The sequence below is a fragment of the Orycteropus afer genome, unplaced genomic scaffold, assembly GCF_000298275.1.
Source record: "Orycteropus afer afer isolate SDZICR_OR568_19922 unplaced genomic scaffold, OryAfe1.0 scaffold00517, whole genome shotgun sequence".
NCBI classification, from domain to species: Eukaryota; Metazoa; Chordata; class Mammalia; order Tubulidentata; family Orycteropodidae; genus Orycteropus; species Orycteropus afer.
In genome coordinates, this window is record NW_006922104.1 from 668,902 (window position 1) to 686,053 (window position 17,152).

The following is a 17,152-nucleotide window of genomic DNA, read 5'->3' on the forward strand; positions in this document are numbered from 1 at the left end:
TTGATTATTACTAGTGATTGGAGTGTAAAAGTTGGAAACAAAGAAGAATCACCAGTAATTGGAAAATATGGCCTTTATGATAGAAATAATGCTAGAGAGCTCCAGTGACTAGGGATAGTTGCTTGTGTTTCTTTCTGACATGAGTGTTTGCCTTTAATGTAGCTAGTATTAACAGGGTGTTTATGACATTTGTTTTGGGAAAATTTTCTCAGTGTTACATAGAACATGGAAAGAATATGAAATATTTTAATAAGTTGAGAAAGATCCTCAGTATGTAGACTTAGGAACTTAATAAGCACACAGTTGAACTCTTTCACTTGGGAGAATTTATGCTATTACTATCTTAAGAGGGAGCTCTGGTAGCATAGTGCCTAAGGGACTTGACTGCTAACCAGAAGGCTGGCGGTTCAAACCCACCAGCTACTCCTTGGAAGGAAGATGGGGCAATCTGTTTCTGTAGAGATACTGCCTCGGAAACCCAAGGAGGGGTCACTATGAGTTGGGTCCAACTCGATGGCACACAACTATCTTAAGACCATAGCAAACCTTTTACAGGTTTTCTTATATACGTAATGTGTGGAAGATTACTTGTGTAATGCTATAACCCTTATTTCTCTTCCATTTAGTTATGGATTCATAAGCTATATACTTCGATTTTTCGCAAGACTAATCACACATAAATGTGCTGATGTGGACAGGATGTTCATTATTTCATATTTTCTCAGTGATAACACAATGTCAGTGTTTGAAACTACAGAGAGGAATTCAGGTAAAAGACATATCTCATAGGATTTTCTTTGAAACATTTAACTGTCTCTTCATTTTGAAAATTAGGTACTATGATTTTATAGCCTACATGATTTAAGATAGTGGCTTTCAATTTTTTTAAACTAATAGAGTTATTTTTACAAAGATCTCTTAAATGAGAACCCAAACATAAAATGATAAAATGGAAACAGTTCTGGTTGTCTCAAGGCTGGGGAACCCAGGGCATCTCCTTTTTGCCACTGTCTGCCTTCCTCTGTGGCCACTGAGGCACCTCTGGTGAATCCAAGGGATTCAAAATCATGGCCTGGCTGCCATCAATTCCACTCACAGCCAGAAAGACAAGAAGAAGTCTGTATTCTTGATAGTCCGGCTTGTAATATTTTCACTTGACTGTAAGACAAAAATCCTAGATAAATACATTTAATCTTCAAGGCTCATCTTCCTCTGGCCCATTAGTCTGTTGAGATTGTTACCATGGGTCTACACCGTGCCTCTCTCAAGTTTGATATTTATCATGGCCATGTCTGAGGGAAGCCATTGATTTTTTTACCTACCTAATTATAAACCTACAGAGATTTGTTCTCTGTCCCAACCTATTTAACACTTGTGTGTACACAAGTTTAGGAAGAATAATCCGTGGTACACTGGTAAACTACCTCTCTGAAGAAAACAAACAAAAAAGGCCTGATTTGGAACATTTGCCATTTTCCATGGTGTAAAACCCAGTCATAGCCAATTTCAAGCTACCAAGTTTCACAACCAGCTTGCAAAATCCCTGAAAATTTATCAACTCCCATGAGCTAGTATGAGCCACTCAGTCCACCAATGAATAATCAACAATTTGTATAACTAAGTTAGACTCCACAATGATTTGTATAATGGATCAAATATTAAAATATGAAATCAAATAGGCATGAATATGAAGTCATTCTCATAAAGGTCAAGAAAAATAAACTATGTAAATCTAGAATGGGGAATATGTGGCCAAGAAAATTGCAACAAAGAGTGATTGATGGTACTCAACTATGAGCCTTGTAGTAGTAACAGCACCTATTATTGAATATCTACTATTATCCTTATAAGAACGTTATAAGGTTAAATTTTATGTTACGTTCAGATTTTATGTTAATTTCAGATCCTCTGAGAAGTAAATGACAAAATATTATTGGAGAAAATGCTTGTGAGGGAAAATGTGAAAGGAGCCCAAGGAGGCTGTCAGACGCAATGCATGAAGAAGGAAGGGAGGGAGGGAAAGAAGGAATGAAGGAAGGGAGAGATCTTAGACTGTCGTGAAATTCTCAGAAAATTTTGGTAAGGCTGATGAGCAGTCTGAGAACCAAAGTCACTAGTTGAAGGGGTTCCCATCTTGCAAGAATGGACCTGCTTTCATATCTCTGCCTTACTTAGTCCTTTGTTGTCAGCACTCTATGGGAAGCATGACCTCAGCACAAACCTAGGGATGGCTTTCAGAATGCAGCAGTTGGAAATCTCTGTCAATTATGTTCCTCATAGTAACCAATCTGAAATACAGATTTCTATGGTCCCCACAAATTTTATTCCTATTTTACCATGAGAATTCAAAATATTCAGAGAGAGAAAATAACTCCTAAAAATTATCCAATAAGCAAATGACAGAGCCAAGATGGAATACAGCTCTATTTGGTTCCAGTTTTCTGAGTGTGGTAGGAGGAGTGTAATGTAGCTGACCACCAAAGCTATTCTGGTATCACATTGTAGTCAGAGGTTTATAAATCTCAGCTCAATATCTGTTAGAAGATACTGGAGTCCTGTGTTTAATTTAGGTGGTCAAAAAACAATACCCAGAAGAAAGCAGATGAAATGGTGAAAATTCTGGAAAGTAAGAAATATGAGTGTGTTGAAAAAGTGGTACAGCATTCAAGCCTTTCCTTTTTCCTCTCTACTTTTTTCCCAATCCAATAAACACTTACCAAGTACTGCAGAACATCTGGAACACACTCATCTATAGAGCATGCTTGAATAGAACCAGGTAGAAAATTCCTCACTTGAGCTTATGTCTACCTATTTGTTCTAGGTGATGTCTTATACTTAATCTGACATATAGATCAAGTATAAAATGCCCCACTTGTATAAAGGAGCTACTTAAGGGTTTGAAAATAACTATGGGAATTCCCTTAAGTCATTTCTCCCCTATCAATAAATTATCTTTGCTTCTTTTAGGAACATCTCATATTACTTACTTTCTAGAATTTCTTTACTCACTGCTGCATTCTTCCCTTAAGTCTGAGAATGAGGGGATAGTTGTACAATGTGATGAATGTAATTAGTGTCACTGAATTGTATATATAAAAATGTTGAAATGGCAAATGTTTTGATATATGTACTTACCACAATTGAAATTAAAAAAAAAAAAAAAAGAGGAACAATAGACATTAGGAGTTCACAGATAAGGTGTACAGTCTTTGTTTGAGATGAAGTAACTGTAAAGGCAAGTCATACTTGTTTCTTAAAAATAAAGGCTACTCATTAACTTTTCTCTCTTTTTTGGTAGGGAATACTGCTGGGAGGTTCTTACACAGAACTCGTGTCAAGAGGCCTGGACAAGAAGTCTTTAAAAGTGAACTATCAGAATATATCCAACCTGAGGAGCTGTATGTTGGAGCCAGAGTGAATGTGAATGGCTACATATTCCATTTGCTCAATGCCGATGAATACACTTTAAACTACATGGAGAGTAATTTAGATAAGGTAAAGTTACTTTGTGGAATTCTTGACTTGCCGCTCAGCACTGTGCACTCTTTGTTTTTCTTCCCTTGGTGCCTTTCCTTCTTCGTCTTGCCACCAGTTTTGCATTGTGCATTCACACATGTGGGCATGAATAATGGATCAACACAACTTGGCCCTGCATCCTGCCACAGAGGCCAGTTCCTTGTCTACTCTGTTTACACATTGGGTTCTCCACTGCCCATCATCACGGATTCCAGGCACAGGCAGGAAGCAGGCCCAGCATTGAATCAAGTTTCCTGGGTTTTCTGCTGACACTGACAATGTTTTCAGAAAGAAATTCAACGACTATAGGAGAGGAAGAAAATCTGGTGGCACACACTGTGCCATCCCAGTTAATTGGCACAGGCCAACAGAGAAGGCCAAGACCTGAACAAACAGAAGCCCCAAGGGAACCCAGTAGTTGCTGTGGTTGCAGCTTCCCATAACAGTAGCACCTGAAGTCTAAATAAGAGTTCAAGGAGAAATTGGCAACAGTGAGCTCAAAGAGTATGGCCTAAAGTTCTTTATTTGAAATAAGATGGCAAATGAGTACACTTACTAAACGTGCTACTATGGCAGGTACTGTTGTTGTTGTTAGGTGCTGTGGAGTCATCTTCGACTCATAGTGACCCTATGCACAGCAGAATGAAACACTGCCCAGTCCTGTGCCAGGCCCATGATCCTTGCTATACCTGAGCCCATCGTTGCTGCCACTGTGTCAATCCATCTTGTTGAGGGCCTTCTCCTTTTTTGTTGACCCTCCACTTTAGCAAGCATGATATCCTTCTGCAGGGAATGGTTCCTTCTGACAACAAAGTAGGTGAGACGAAGTCTGGCCATTCTCGCTTCCAAGGAGCATTCTGGCTGCACTTCTTTCAGGACAGATTTATATAGTTCTTTTAGCAGGTACTGTTCAGTAAAAAATAATACATTGATATAATCTTGATTTTAAATGTGGTTTAATTCAGTGTGCAGACATCTTTATTTGGGAATCATTGCCCACTATTTGAAAATCTATCTAGAAAAAAATATCTGGACATTCAGTACCAGTGCCATCTCATGTTCTCATGAATATATAAAATTCTTGGGGTGAAGCTGCTAACATCAGTTTATGTATATCACATCATCTTTGTCAGTTTGGGTCCTCTGAGAAATAGATACCAAGACAAAATTAGACATGTAAGGATTTAGTGGAAAAATACCTGTGAAGGATAAAGGTGGAGAAAGAGTAGGAGTATGCAGGAAGAGCCTTCAGACCAAGATGCAAGTCTGCCCCCTGTGAAAGGAGAGGGGGAAGGAAGCAGGATGGAAGAAAAAGAGCCTCAGGCTGCAATGCAGCTCTGAGAAAGTCTCAGCCAGGTCAATGTAGAGCCCAGAGCAAAGGCTACCCATCAGAGAACTCCCACATCAGGCAGGAATTGCCCAACTCTAGTACCCAAGTACTGACTGGAAGCAGCCTGGGAAGTGAGTGGTGGCCTTGGCATGAATTCTGTGTGGATCCTATAGGTGCTGCACCTGGGTTCTGCTGACTAACAATGCTCTTCTCAGTGGGTTCTCTATCGAAGGGAGGTCTGGATGGTACCTGCCACACCATTTCACCATTTATAACATTAGGAATTTATGAAGCCCAGAACCAAAAAACCAAAAATCAAACCCACTGTCATCGAGGTGACTCCAATTCATAGCGACACCCCCATTGGGTTTCTAAGGTGATAAATCTTTACAGAAGTAGATTGCCCCATCGTCCTTCCATGGAACAACTGGTGAATTTGAACCACCAGCCTTCTGGTTAGCAAATGCCTTAGGCACTGCACCACCAGAGCTCCTTACCAAGAACCAGTATATATTAAAAAACATTTAATTCAGGCGAGAGGCTAAGTAATAAGGCAGTTACAATTTCTGGAGGCCAGCAGGCCTGGTTTGGAAACTTGACTCCATGCTCTAGTAGCTGAGGGGCCTTAGGAAATTATCTTCTTTGTGCTTCAATTTCCTCATCTTTAAAATGGAGAGTAATAACAGTTCACATCTCATAGAGTTGCTATGAAGATTAGATATGATGACATGTGAAGTGCTTAGCACTGTGTGGCCTATAGCAAGCTCATTCAATTCAGAGTTCTGTTTCCAAACAGAGAGCAACCCTATACCTTACTATAAAATATATGGAACATGAATATAATTCTTCTTCTTCTTCTTTTTTTTAAGATAATAGGGCTCCCCGCCCCCTTCAGAAAGACAAAAGCAAGGCAGGACATTATCTAGGATCAGCATCACAACTGAAAACTGTATTATTTTAAAACTACTCTGAATAAGTACATTCTAAACGGAGAAAGATTAATAGACTCTTTATTATCAATGTGAGCATTTGTTTAAAAGAACTAGTAGGTCCTGTCATAGAAATAGAGGAAAGGAAATGCAAAAAGGGAGGAAGGACAGGAGGCTGCAATAGGTACCGAATCACCTGGATCATTTTCTGATAGAATGGAGAGAGGTTTATACTAAATTACCGTTAATGTTTTTGTTTTCAAATTCAGTCTTTTCATTTTTTTCCCTCATAGCTGTAATTATTTTCATCAGTATGCTCTACTGGATTGAATAGGATATGCATTTATTAAGTCAAACCCTCATAAGGTGGGGAACTGTAGAAGTGGGTTAATGTAACCCAGGGATAAATGTAAGGGGATTGCAGTGGGTATGTGCATCTTTGACATACAGCCTTGCTCTGATATTGTGTTACCTGCTGGCCAACAGTTTCAAGGTACCCTTTATAAATAGCTGGAGAAAATGAGAGTCCACTTATCCTATTTGAATCCTCATTCTGTCCATTGGGTTTCCCAGCATATTGGGACAATATTCAAGGGTTGGAGGAGGAGGCTGGGGTGGAAGGATAGCTTGTTTGCTGATTCCTGTGGCTTACAGTCCCTTAGGCTCATTTCTCTCAGCTCTGGGGCCCGTGCTAATGCTAACAGTTGTCCAGCCTTACCTAACTGTAAGTTAGTCATGTCTTCACAGTGTTGGTCCCTTTGGGAAGACATGCTGGCTAATTTCAGGTTCACAATGTGAAAAATGAAGTCTTTTGCTGGCCATAAGAAAGATCAGACTCTTTAAGTCACAGGCATGTTTAAATATGTCTTTCCTTTCCTCTTCCCTTCTAGTTTCCACTGAGCAGCTTCGAACTTGCCCTAGACAAGCTGAAGGAAGAAAAAGGAAAATCCAGAGAGGTCAAGCAGGTTTTTACAGCTGCTGACCCTAACCATACAAAGGTGGTGAATTATAATATATTCAGGTAAGCAGTCTTCTGCTAGCAATAATCCGTTTACCCCCAAAGAACAGAAAGAACAGTTTCTTGCCAATTAATTTAGTATGTGCTTTTTATTAAGGATTGCTATTTCTTTGCATTTGTATTACTTTGTGGTTACATTTTGCTCATTAACATTGTAATAAATTTTATATATTTGCACATGAAAGAAACGTATAGGTGAGAACACAGAGAGAAAAGGGTAGAAACTCGGTTGATCACATTATTTTGTGAATTATGATATTGAAGGACTAGGAAAATGCCTGGAATGGGACATCTGAATGAGAAAGGCGGGGAAAAATACAGCTCAGAGCACCCTTCTGAAACAGGGAAATGAACGGGGGACATCTCCCTAGGACTGTCCAATGTCTAGTAATTACATTGGAAAAAAGTAGAAACTTTACTGATTGTCAGAGAAAAGGTGATCTCTTTGTTTCCTAGACCTACCAAAGCAGAAATAATCACAAGTGGGTAGCTCTAAAGAACAGAAATGTATTTTCCCCCAGTTCTGGAAGCCAAATGTCCAAATCAGGGTCTTGGCTATGTTGATGCCTCATATGGGCCTCTCTCTAGTTTCTGGTGACTGTGGCATTTCTTTCATTATAGATGATCCTCACATGTCATCTACCTTTACCCTGTCTGTGTTTGTTCTGCTATTTTTGTAACTCAGAAATGATTAGGTTTAAGATCCACCATATACTGGTATGACATGTTTACTTTAGAAAACTCCTGTTTCCAAACAGGGTCATGTTTACAGGTACAAGGTTAGGATCTCAACATATATTTTGTGTGCGTGGTGGGGAGGGGAGATAGAGTTCAGTCAATAACAGGTGATATCAGTGTGTCAGGGAGCTCTGGTAGCGTAGTGCCAGAAGGTTGGCGGTTCAAACCCACCAGCCACTCCTCAGAAGGAAGGTTGGGCAGTCTACTTCCATAGTGATAGTGCCTCAGAAACCCAAAGAGGGGTCGCTATGAGTCGGGGCCGACTCGACGGCACATAACAACAACAACATGAATGTGTCTATTCATGTATGCTCACACATATATGTGCATTTTGAAAGACATTGAAATATAGGAATCTCAAAAAAATACAATGAGAGTAGTGAGAAATCTTATAAGAAATCAGGGACAATAAAGATTTTTCCCCAAGGTAAAGCTGAATTCTGAGATTGTCCAGGGGCTGACCTGGGCAAATTTCCAAATAGTAGAAACACAGGGAAATTCAAATTCAGGATCTAGCACAATTGTGAAAGCCCTTAGCCTGAAAACAAAGTGAATGGAGTGTTCAGGAGAATGTAAATTAAATTTTGGCTGGAGAACAAATGGGACTTTCTCTTTAGGCTGAGAACTCTGGCTTTTGAGAACAGTAGGGGTGGAAAGCTACACAGTAACTGCTGCTTGATGCAGTCAAGATGTGGGCTGCCGCATGAGAAATTGAGCCTAGAAGAGGGCAACAGGGTGGTCTTGCCAACTTTGTTTTTAGAGTTACCTATTGCATCAGTACCTGATAACCTGGAGCCCAACGTTAGGCCCAAAGTGTCCCAGGAGCTCATTTGGTGTTTTAACAAAGCTCTTTTGTGTCTTCAAAATGTTCTTTGGAGAGAAACAGAGGACACATTTTTATTGTTTAGAATTCCCAACCTTTTGGGATCAATAAGAATTTCTAGTTCTCTGCTTTTGTTCATAGTAGCACACATGTTCATGGCTTTTTGGAAAAGAAAGGGAGACAAAGTAAAAGAGCAATGACAATTGCTCAGGCCATGGACTAATGGAAAACAGTGGAGTTGCCAACAAGAAATTTCCATCAGAAACAAGGGAGTGGTTTTGTTTCATTGTTTTGTGTCCTTTTACCAAAGCATTCCTTCTCCCAGCACTCTAGCACAGTCCATTGGAAACCCTTTAGTGAGTTTATGGGGCTTTTGGGGAGGCACTTAGGCCAGCTTAAAGGAGATCCAAGCAGGAAAAGTTGCTCTGCAAATAGGGGCCTGACCCTAATGGTGGGTGAACTAAATGGCCCCCACAGTAGGATTGGAGGATGGCCTCAAAGCCCTGCCTGCTCAGAAAGAACCAGTTCCCTGACCGTTATGCCCTCTTCTGGCCAGAAATTGCTTAAGATAAAAAACAGATCAGATCATGCCTGGCTTGAAAACCAGTGGTTTGCCGTCGTCCTTAAAATAACATCCAAACAGTTCACTGCAGCCGACAAGGGCTTGAATGATGTGACTCTGTTTATGTGTCCAGTGTCATCACTTCTTTTTCCCCAACCCTGTACTCTGGTCTTACTGACTGTCTTTTCGTTTCTCAAACATATCCAGCTCTTTCCTGCCTCCCAGCCTATGCGCACATGATCCCTTCTGCCTGGAATACCACACCACCTTCCTTTTCATGGCAGAGTCTAGGAATGCATCTTCGATATTCCTTTTGGAGACAGGTTCTTTTTGGATTGTCCCACCTAAAGTAGATCACCCACTGTTACTCTTAGCTCCTAGTTTGTTATTTTTTCCCACAGCACTTAGCATAACCTGCAATTTTACTTAGATATCTGTTTACTTGCTTTGTGTGTGTGTATTATGTTTGTAGGTGTCATCTTCTAGTACAGTTGCAGCTATGTGAGGGCAGTGACCTTGAGTGTCTTATTCACTGAATGAAATAATGGACTGTTAGAATTGCTCTTAGGAGTTCCTGAGTGGTGCAAACAGTCAATATGCTTGGCTGTTAACAGTAAGGTTGGTGGCTCACGTCTATCCAGGAAGAAAGGGCTTGGCCATCTATTTCTGAAATGTCAGCCACTGAAAACTCTATGAAGCATAGTTCTACTATGACGCACATGGGCTCACCTTGAGAGGAGTCAGCGTGATGGCAATTGGTTTAGAATTACTCTTGGGGGTTCTAGTCTACAGATGAAGTTAGGATTCATACAATATGCTCTGTGTCAGATACTGAGCCTCCTGTGCTTGGTGTTCCTCTTCTGTGCTTGGCCCACAGACATGGGTCCCCAGCATGTGTTCTTATACCCTGTTTTTTTGCTCCTCAGACTTTTCCTGTGGCAAAGGCAAAACAGCTACCCAGGCTGTCATTATTACACCACATCCTAATTTAATTCTTTGCTTGGCCCTTTCACCAGCTACAATTTTTCTTTCTTTTATATACATGTGTATGTGCGTACATGTATTCTGGCTCCCCTCGCCTGAATGTAACTTCACTGAGGACAGGAACCTTCCCTTTCTTGTTTTCTGCTTTAGCCTTATCACTTATCAGCAGTTGCTATCTAGTTGATTGTGATTCATGGCGACCTCGACCTCCTGTGTGTCAGAGTAGAACTTCTCTGTGGGGTTTTCATTGGTGGTTTTTTCAGAAGTGGACCACTGGTTCTTTTTTTCCAGGTACCTCTGGGTAGACTAGAACCTCCAACTGTTGGGCAGCAGCCGAGCACATTAACTGTTTGTACCACCCATGCGCTCTGTCACTTATCACGGTGTCTGACAAGTATTAGGATATTAATCAATGTTAGTTGAATAGATACATTGTAATTATGCCTGGCTGCTTTGTCTATGACCTGGAGACTGCTATTTCTATACTAGTTCCTCAAGCTCAAGGCTTGGGATACCCAACTGGCCCATTTCAGCAGGGAGCAAGGCTGGGACTAGGCTTGGTAGGGTGAGTATTTTGTACAATTGGGAGCATGGGCAGGGTGACGCTTCTTGATATGGGCCTGGACTCTGAACCACAGGCAGCAGCAGCGAGGGCCCAGTGCAAGGGAAGACATGGTCAGTCCCTCCCTCTGACTGTCATTGCAAGCCCTTTGATATACCTATCAGTGATGGCACTCATCACCATGTAGCCTGCATTTATTTTGATTGTCTGTGTGCTTGTCCTGTCTGCTCACTTGGGCAAAGCTCTCAGAGGACAGGGCCTGTAATTTCCCAGATACATTCAGTACCTAGTGAACCCTCAACCCTCAATGAATGTAGTCAATTATGAAATGGTTCTTCCTCAGACCCTCACAATCAATTGCAAGATAGTAGTTTTCCTGTGAACAGCCATGTAATGAATTCCTCTTAAGATTCAGAACCAAGAGAACATATTCTCTTCTTGAAAAGCTAAAATTCTACCTGAGGGAGATAGTATAATATAAATAGATCACTGGTTTTGGACTTGGCAGACCTGGTTCCAAATCTCTGTGCTGCCATACTGGCTTGGGTAAAGTTGCTGAAAAATTTGTTTGTCTGTAAAATGAGGATAATAATACCTGCTACTTGGGGCTATTGTAAAGAATCTCTGGTGGCATAGTGGGTAAGGCATTTGGCTGCTAACCAGAAAGTTGGCCGTTCAAACCCACCAGCTGCTCTGTGGGAGGAAGATGAGGTGATCTACTTCTGTAAAGATTTACAGCCTTAGAAACCCAGTGGGGGTCGCTATGAGTTGGAATTGACTTGATGGCAGTGGGTTTGGTTTTTGGTTCTTAGTGCTGTTGTGATGAAAAAATTTGGTAATGTATGTGGAGTTCTTAATGAAGCACACTGCTTAGTGTGTACTGGACACTCAGAAAATGAAAACCCTTTATCCCAACAGTTGCAACCTGGTGTCACTAAAAATAATACTAGGAATCTGTGAGCTGGTTTTGATATTTCAATAAACTATACATTTATCCATGATAATATCATTCAAAACATTCTTTGATAAATGTGGTTGAAAGATAAACTCTTTAAAAACTGGGAGGCAGTGAGAGTGGAAAATAATAAACATCATTGTTGGAAGACAAAGATTGGAAAACATTGACATTATCAACCCTATTACTGTCCTTTTTTTCAAGGAAGTAGATTGTAAATTTAGTGCTTAGAACATTGTAATGATCTCATACTGATTTATCTAGACTATTTTTCTCCCTTTATATGGGCTTACTTTATCTTTATTTGAACTATATTGTTAGTGTTTTTTATCATATGCTAACCTTTTTTAGGGAGCTCTGGTAGCATAGTGGCTAAGGCACTTGACTGCTAACCAGAAGGCTGGCGGTTCAAACCCACCAGCCACTCCCCGGAAGGAAGGTTGGGCAATCCTACTTCCGTAGTGATACTGCCTCGGAAACCCAAGGAGGGGTCGCTATGAGTCAGGGCTGACTCGACGGCACATAACAACAACAACAACAACCTTTTTTTAAGAAAGCCACTAGTCTGTGAATCTATATGAATAAAAGCAAAACCCCAGACAAATTCAAACATACACTCTCGTTATGAACCAGATAGACATTTTGACAGTGTTTGTTGTATCTCTATGAGATGGGAATCTCAGCATACATTTTTGAAAACAGCATTTTGAACCTTCCTAAAGGAATTAAATATAAATAATGTGATGTTGTAGAAAGTATGCTGGCCTGGGAATAAAAAAAGAAAAAAAAAAAAAACAAGATTTCTTGATTTGATTTTGTCACTGCTTGATGGTGTTATTTGTGTTGATGAGGACTTAGTTTTGGAAAATAGAATCCTCTCTGGCTGGTCAAGCAGAAAAGAAATGTATTAAAAGGATTCGGAATCAACTCAATGGCAGTGAGTGTGTGGAAAAGGGCCCAGTCTGGGCTATAGAACTTGTCTTATGAGAAAATGGCTGCTAGTATCCCTTGCACCACAAACGACTAGTTGCTAAATATGTACTGCTGCCAAGAACTCAGTTTTACTGCAGCCATCAATACCACCGCTTTGGGGAACCTTACATCCTTTGCCCTGAAAGGTAAGTCCCGTCTAACACCAAACATAGCCCGCATTGAGCTGATTTCCTCTCGTTGATTCCTTTCAAACCAGTCTTAGGAAGCTTCCCTGGTTGGTGGAGCCTAAGTTACTTGCATGTGTTCCAACTGCTAGGAAGGCTGGGAAATTGAGCTCTGACTTCCATGTTGAGGTGACAGGAATCATATATGGGAATTTCCCCAAATGTAGAGAGGGTATTCAAGAGGTACCCTTTTCATATACCATGACTATTGAGGGGATAAAGGAGCTCTCATGGTGTAGTGGTTAAGGCATTTAGCTGCTAACCAAAATGTCAGTGTTTCAAACCCACCAGCTGCTCAGCAGAAGAAAGGTGAGACAGTCTACTTCCATAAAGATTTACAGCCTTGGAACCCTGATGAGGGTCGCTATGAGTTAGAATCGACTCGATGGCAGTGAGTTCATTTTCTGGGGGATATTGCAGGGATAGCAAATTCAAACCAGCGTGAACCAGGCAGGTAACTCAACTACATATAGACGTTAGGAAGTAAATTGCTTGTTTGTAAGCAAGCCAAGCAAAAGACACCCACCTAGTTTTAGCACTTGGAAAATACTCTCCTGACCCACCAAACAGCTATATATGGAGCAAAATCTCTCCCCTGAAACTCTGCTAGTTTTTCAATCTCTGACAAACCTTTCTGAGTTTAAATTGCCTTAAATGAAGGTATGGATTAGATTCAGGTTTATAGATTGAAAGCTTGCAGTTTTATTTTGTTTGGCTTTCATAATGTTTTTATAATTAAGGGTTTAAACACAAAATCCCCATCTCTAGCACCTCTTGTAACACAGAAACTGGCCCTACAGTTCCCCATGGTAACAATCAATTGGAGTGGGTGGCAGCAGTCCTTAAATAGAGCACCGTTCTTTGCATTTTTTCCAAGTCTCAACTCCAGGCCACTTTTTCCCATTTATCTTACCTGCCTTACCCAGGTATTTGACTAGATGACCTCTGGATTAGACCATTATAAGGTCCCTTCCAGCTATCAAGTTCCATTATTTTGTTACCCTAGGTTATTGTGGAAATAGGCATTTAGAATCATTGTATAAATAGCCTAAAATAGAACTGAAGACTGATTTTTAAATTAGAACCTGAATATGATTGTGTCCCTGGAAAATCCAAAAGACTCTATTTTAAAAAGGTTAGATCTAATAAGAGTTTTCCAGAAAGTAGCTAAAGACGAAAAGACTATATAAAAGGCAGTAACTTTACTTTATACTGGCAGTAACCAGTTAAGAAATGTTATGCTGTTAGACAACACTTACTGTTCACTGTAGCAATAAAATTTATAAAATAAATAGGAATAAATCAGACGAGAAGTGTGTAAAACTAAAGAAAATAAAAAAGTTTATATCTCTGAATGGGAACACAATATTATAAACATTCTAGTCTGTCCAAATTAATCTGTAGATTTAAAGCAATTTCAACTAGAATTGCATCTAGATTTTTTGTTGTTGCTGTTGTTAGATTTATGTTTATTTTACAGAAAGAGGGGAGAGAAATGGACTCATTGATTATAAGAACTATCAAGGAGAATAAGGGATTGAGAATAGCCAAGAAAATGATTCATACGACCCCTCCTTGGGTTTCCAAGACAGTATCACTATGGAAGTAGATTGTCCAACCTTCCTTCCGAGGAGTGGCTGGTGGGTTTGAACCACCAGCCTTCTGGTTAGCAGTCAAATGCCTTAGGCACTACACCACCAGAGCTCCTATATTAAATATAGATACTGTTGTTGTTGTTGTTATTTGCCGTTGAGTCGGCCCCGACTCATAGCGACCCATCCTTGGGTTTCCGAGGCAGTATTACTACGGAAGTAGGATTGCCCAACCTTCGTTCCGAGGAGTGGCTGGTGGGTGTGAACCGCCAGCCTTCTGGTTAGCAGTCAAGTGCCTTAGGCACTATGCTACCAGAGCTCCCAAATATAGATACTAGAATTTACATAATTTAAAGACATTTGGAAGCATAATAATATACTGGTACAGGACTGCATTGTCAGTGAAGGCAAACATGGGTATATGGATGGACAGATGGGTGGACAGGTTAAACGATTAGGTATGTCTATGAAATGGGAGGGTATCCAAGAACATATATAGGGTTGGCAGACAGTGGTCCTATAAGTTTATGTGAATGATCAGAATTCGCAGTAGAGCTGACAAGGGGCAAGGTTGTGGTCACTGCTTGGTCACAGACAGCTACCCAGAGGGACGGAGTAGTTGAACCTGCGAGCTTGGAACCATAGTCGCAGGGGACATCAAGCTTAATTGGCATAGCATACTATACTAAACATTGTTCTACCTCCTACTTTGGCAAGTAGCAACTGGGATCTTAAAAGCTAGCAAGCTGCCATCTAGATGCAACGATGGGTCTCTCCTCGTCCTGAGCAAAGAAGAATGAAAAAAAACAAAATTCATGGAAACAATTATGTTCACACCAGTATGAATAAACCAAAAACCAAACTCACTGCTGTCGAGTTGGTCTCAACTCATAGTGACTCCTCCTTGGGTTTCCAAGGTGGTATCTCTATGGAAGTAGATTGTGCAATCTTCCGTCCGTGGAGTGGCTGGTAGGTTTGAACCTCCAGCCTTCTGGTTAGCAGTCAAGTGCCTTAGGCACTACGCCACCAGAGAACTAACATTGAGGATTTATGAAGAACAACTATAAAATCAACAAACCAAAATGGGTCAAGGACAGGAGCAGACAATTCAGATAAAAAATACAGATTGCTTTTAAACTATCAAAAGATGCCGCATGATGGTATAAATTTAGGCAACAGTGAAATACAATTTCCACTTATTATATTGGTAAAATTTTAAAAAGAATAATATGCCAGATTCATGAATATGTGGAATAACAAGTGCTTACATTTTCTATTGATAGGAATTTAAATTGGTTCTGCATTTTTGGATAGCAATTTGCAGTATTTGTGTAATGTTTCAACCCTTTTGCCCTGTAATTGCACCTTTAAAAATTTTTCATTCAGAATAGTTTTAACAAGTGGACCGATATGGATATATGTGTGCATGCAATATTTATTGCGGAAAACTTTGTAATAGCAAATATTTGGAAACATCAAGTGCCCAACAATAGGGAGATAGTTGAATATGTTCTATTGAATGCATTTAAGATAGTGCTATTTAGCCATTCTTTACAAAGAATGGAAACTGAAATTTGTTTTAAAAATTGGTCTTTTCCTAGGCTTTTTGGCTTTATCTGTCTGGGTTTTATTTAATTCCCTGGGATTTGAGGGTTGCTACTGCAGCATTATTTTGCCAATCCTGACTGATACGTTGAACATATTTCCTTCAGATATACTTATTTACTATTACAAAGTTTTCTGCAATAAATATCACATGCATACATATATAGTACTGTTTAGCCATTAGAAAGTATTGGCTAAGAAATGCTACAGTAACACACAGTCCTCAAAATCCAAGGAGTTAAATCAACAAAGATTTCTTTGGTCTTGCTTACTCTGTATATCCATTGTGGTTATCAGAGGACCTTCTTTCATAGTAGTCACTTAGGGGCTGAAACTGACTGAGCAGCCACAACCTTGAGCATTGCCAGTCACCATGCCAGGCAGAGAAGAAAACTTGGAGGGTCTAGCACAACAAATGCTCAGCTGGGAAGCACTACATATCATTTATCTTCTCAATGCATTAGCTAATACTAGTCACATGGCCTTACCAGTGTGCTCAGAAGATGGAGGGAAATCAGATATTGGTGAACAACACTCATAGCTACAGTATCTATGTCTTACTGTTTTATTGATAAAGTAAATTTCAGTAGTCTATATAATATGATTTTACTTATGCCAAAAATGTACGAAGTTATTGTGTATGTTTCACTCACTCACTCACTGCTGTTGAGTCAGAACCGACTCACAGTGAGCCCTCCTTGGGTTTCTGAGGCGGTATCACTACGGAAGTAGATTGCCCAGCCTTCCTTCTGAGGAGTGGCTGGTGGTGCCAGCCTTCTGGTTAGCAGTCACATGCCTTAGGCACTACGCCACCAGAGCTCCTTGTGTATGTCTAGTTACATAAATATTTTAAGGATTGTATATGCTTTCAAGAAATGCTAGCAGATTTCACACTAAGTTATTAATAGAGTATGCATCAGTCTTTGATTTTTTTTTAATAATAATCAATTTAAGAAAACCAAACCAACATATAAGACCTAGACAAATAAAGCCAGAAAGCCCAGGAAAAGGACACTGGACAATTTTATTTATTTATTTATTCCAGTTTCCTGAAGGAGCTAGTAGCAGATGCTGGCAGTATGCTCTGAGCAAAAGTCAAGAGGTTCAGAATCACAGGGCAGGGCATGAGTTGTCACACTTGATCCTCTACTCTGATTATTGATTACAGTCTAATAATGTTAGTGTGCTTACTTCAAATTCGTATATTATGGGTCAGAATATTTTATATTAATGTTAAAAGATTCTAGATCTTTAAAGTTAAATTTGAGATTGGAATAGTTTTCATAATTCTCAAATTTTTATTAAGTTAGCCACAGAGTTTTACCCGTTCATAATATTTCTTTTTTATCTTTTAAAATATATCTAGAGTCTATAGTGATGT

The 17,152-nt window shown here is 39.9% G+C and overlaps 1 protein-coding gene across 1 annotated transcript in view; it reads left to right on the forward strand.

Moving 5' to 3' along the window:
* Window positions 1-17,152, forward strand: part of EFHC2 (EF-hand domain containing 2) — a 233,751-nt gene that overhangs the window by 122,549 nt on the left and 94,050 nt on the right. The window contains exons 9-11 of the mRNA XM_007955608.1: window positions 627-769; window positions 3,299-3,495; window positions 6,666-6,796. Of these exons, the coding sequence (XP_007953799.1) occupies window positions 627-769; window positions 3,299-3,495; window positions 6,666-6,796 (471 nt within the window). The remainder of the gene's footprint in view (window positions 1-626; window positions 770-3,298; window positions 3,496-6,665; window positions 6,797-17,152) is intronic.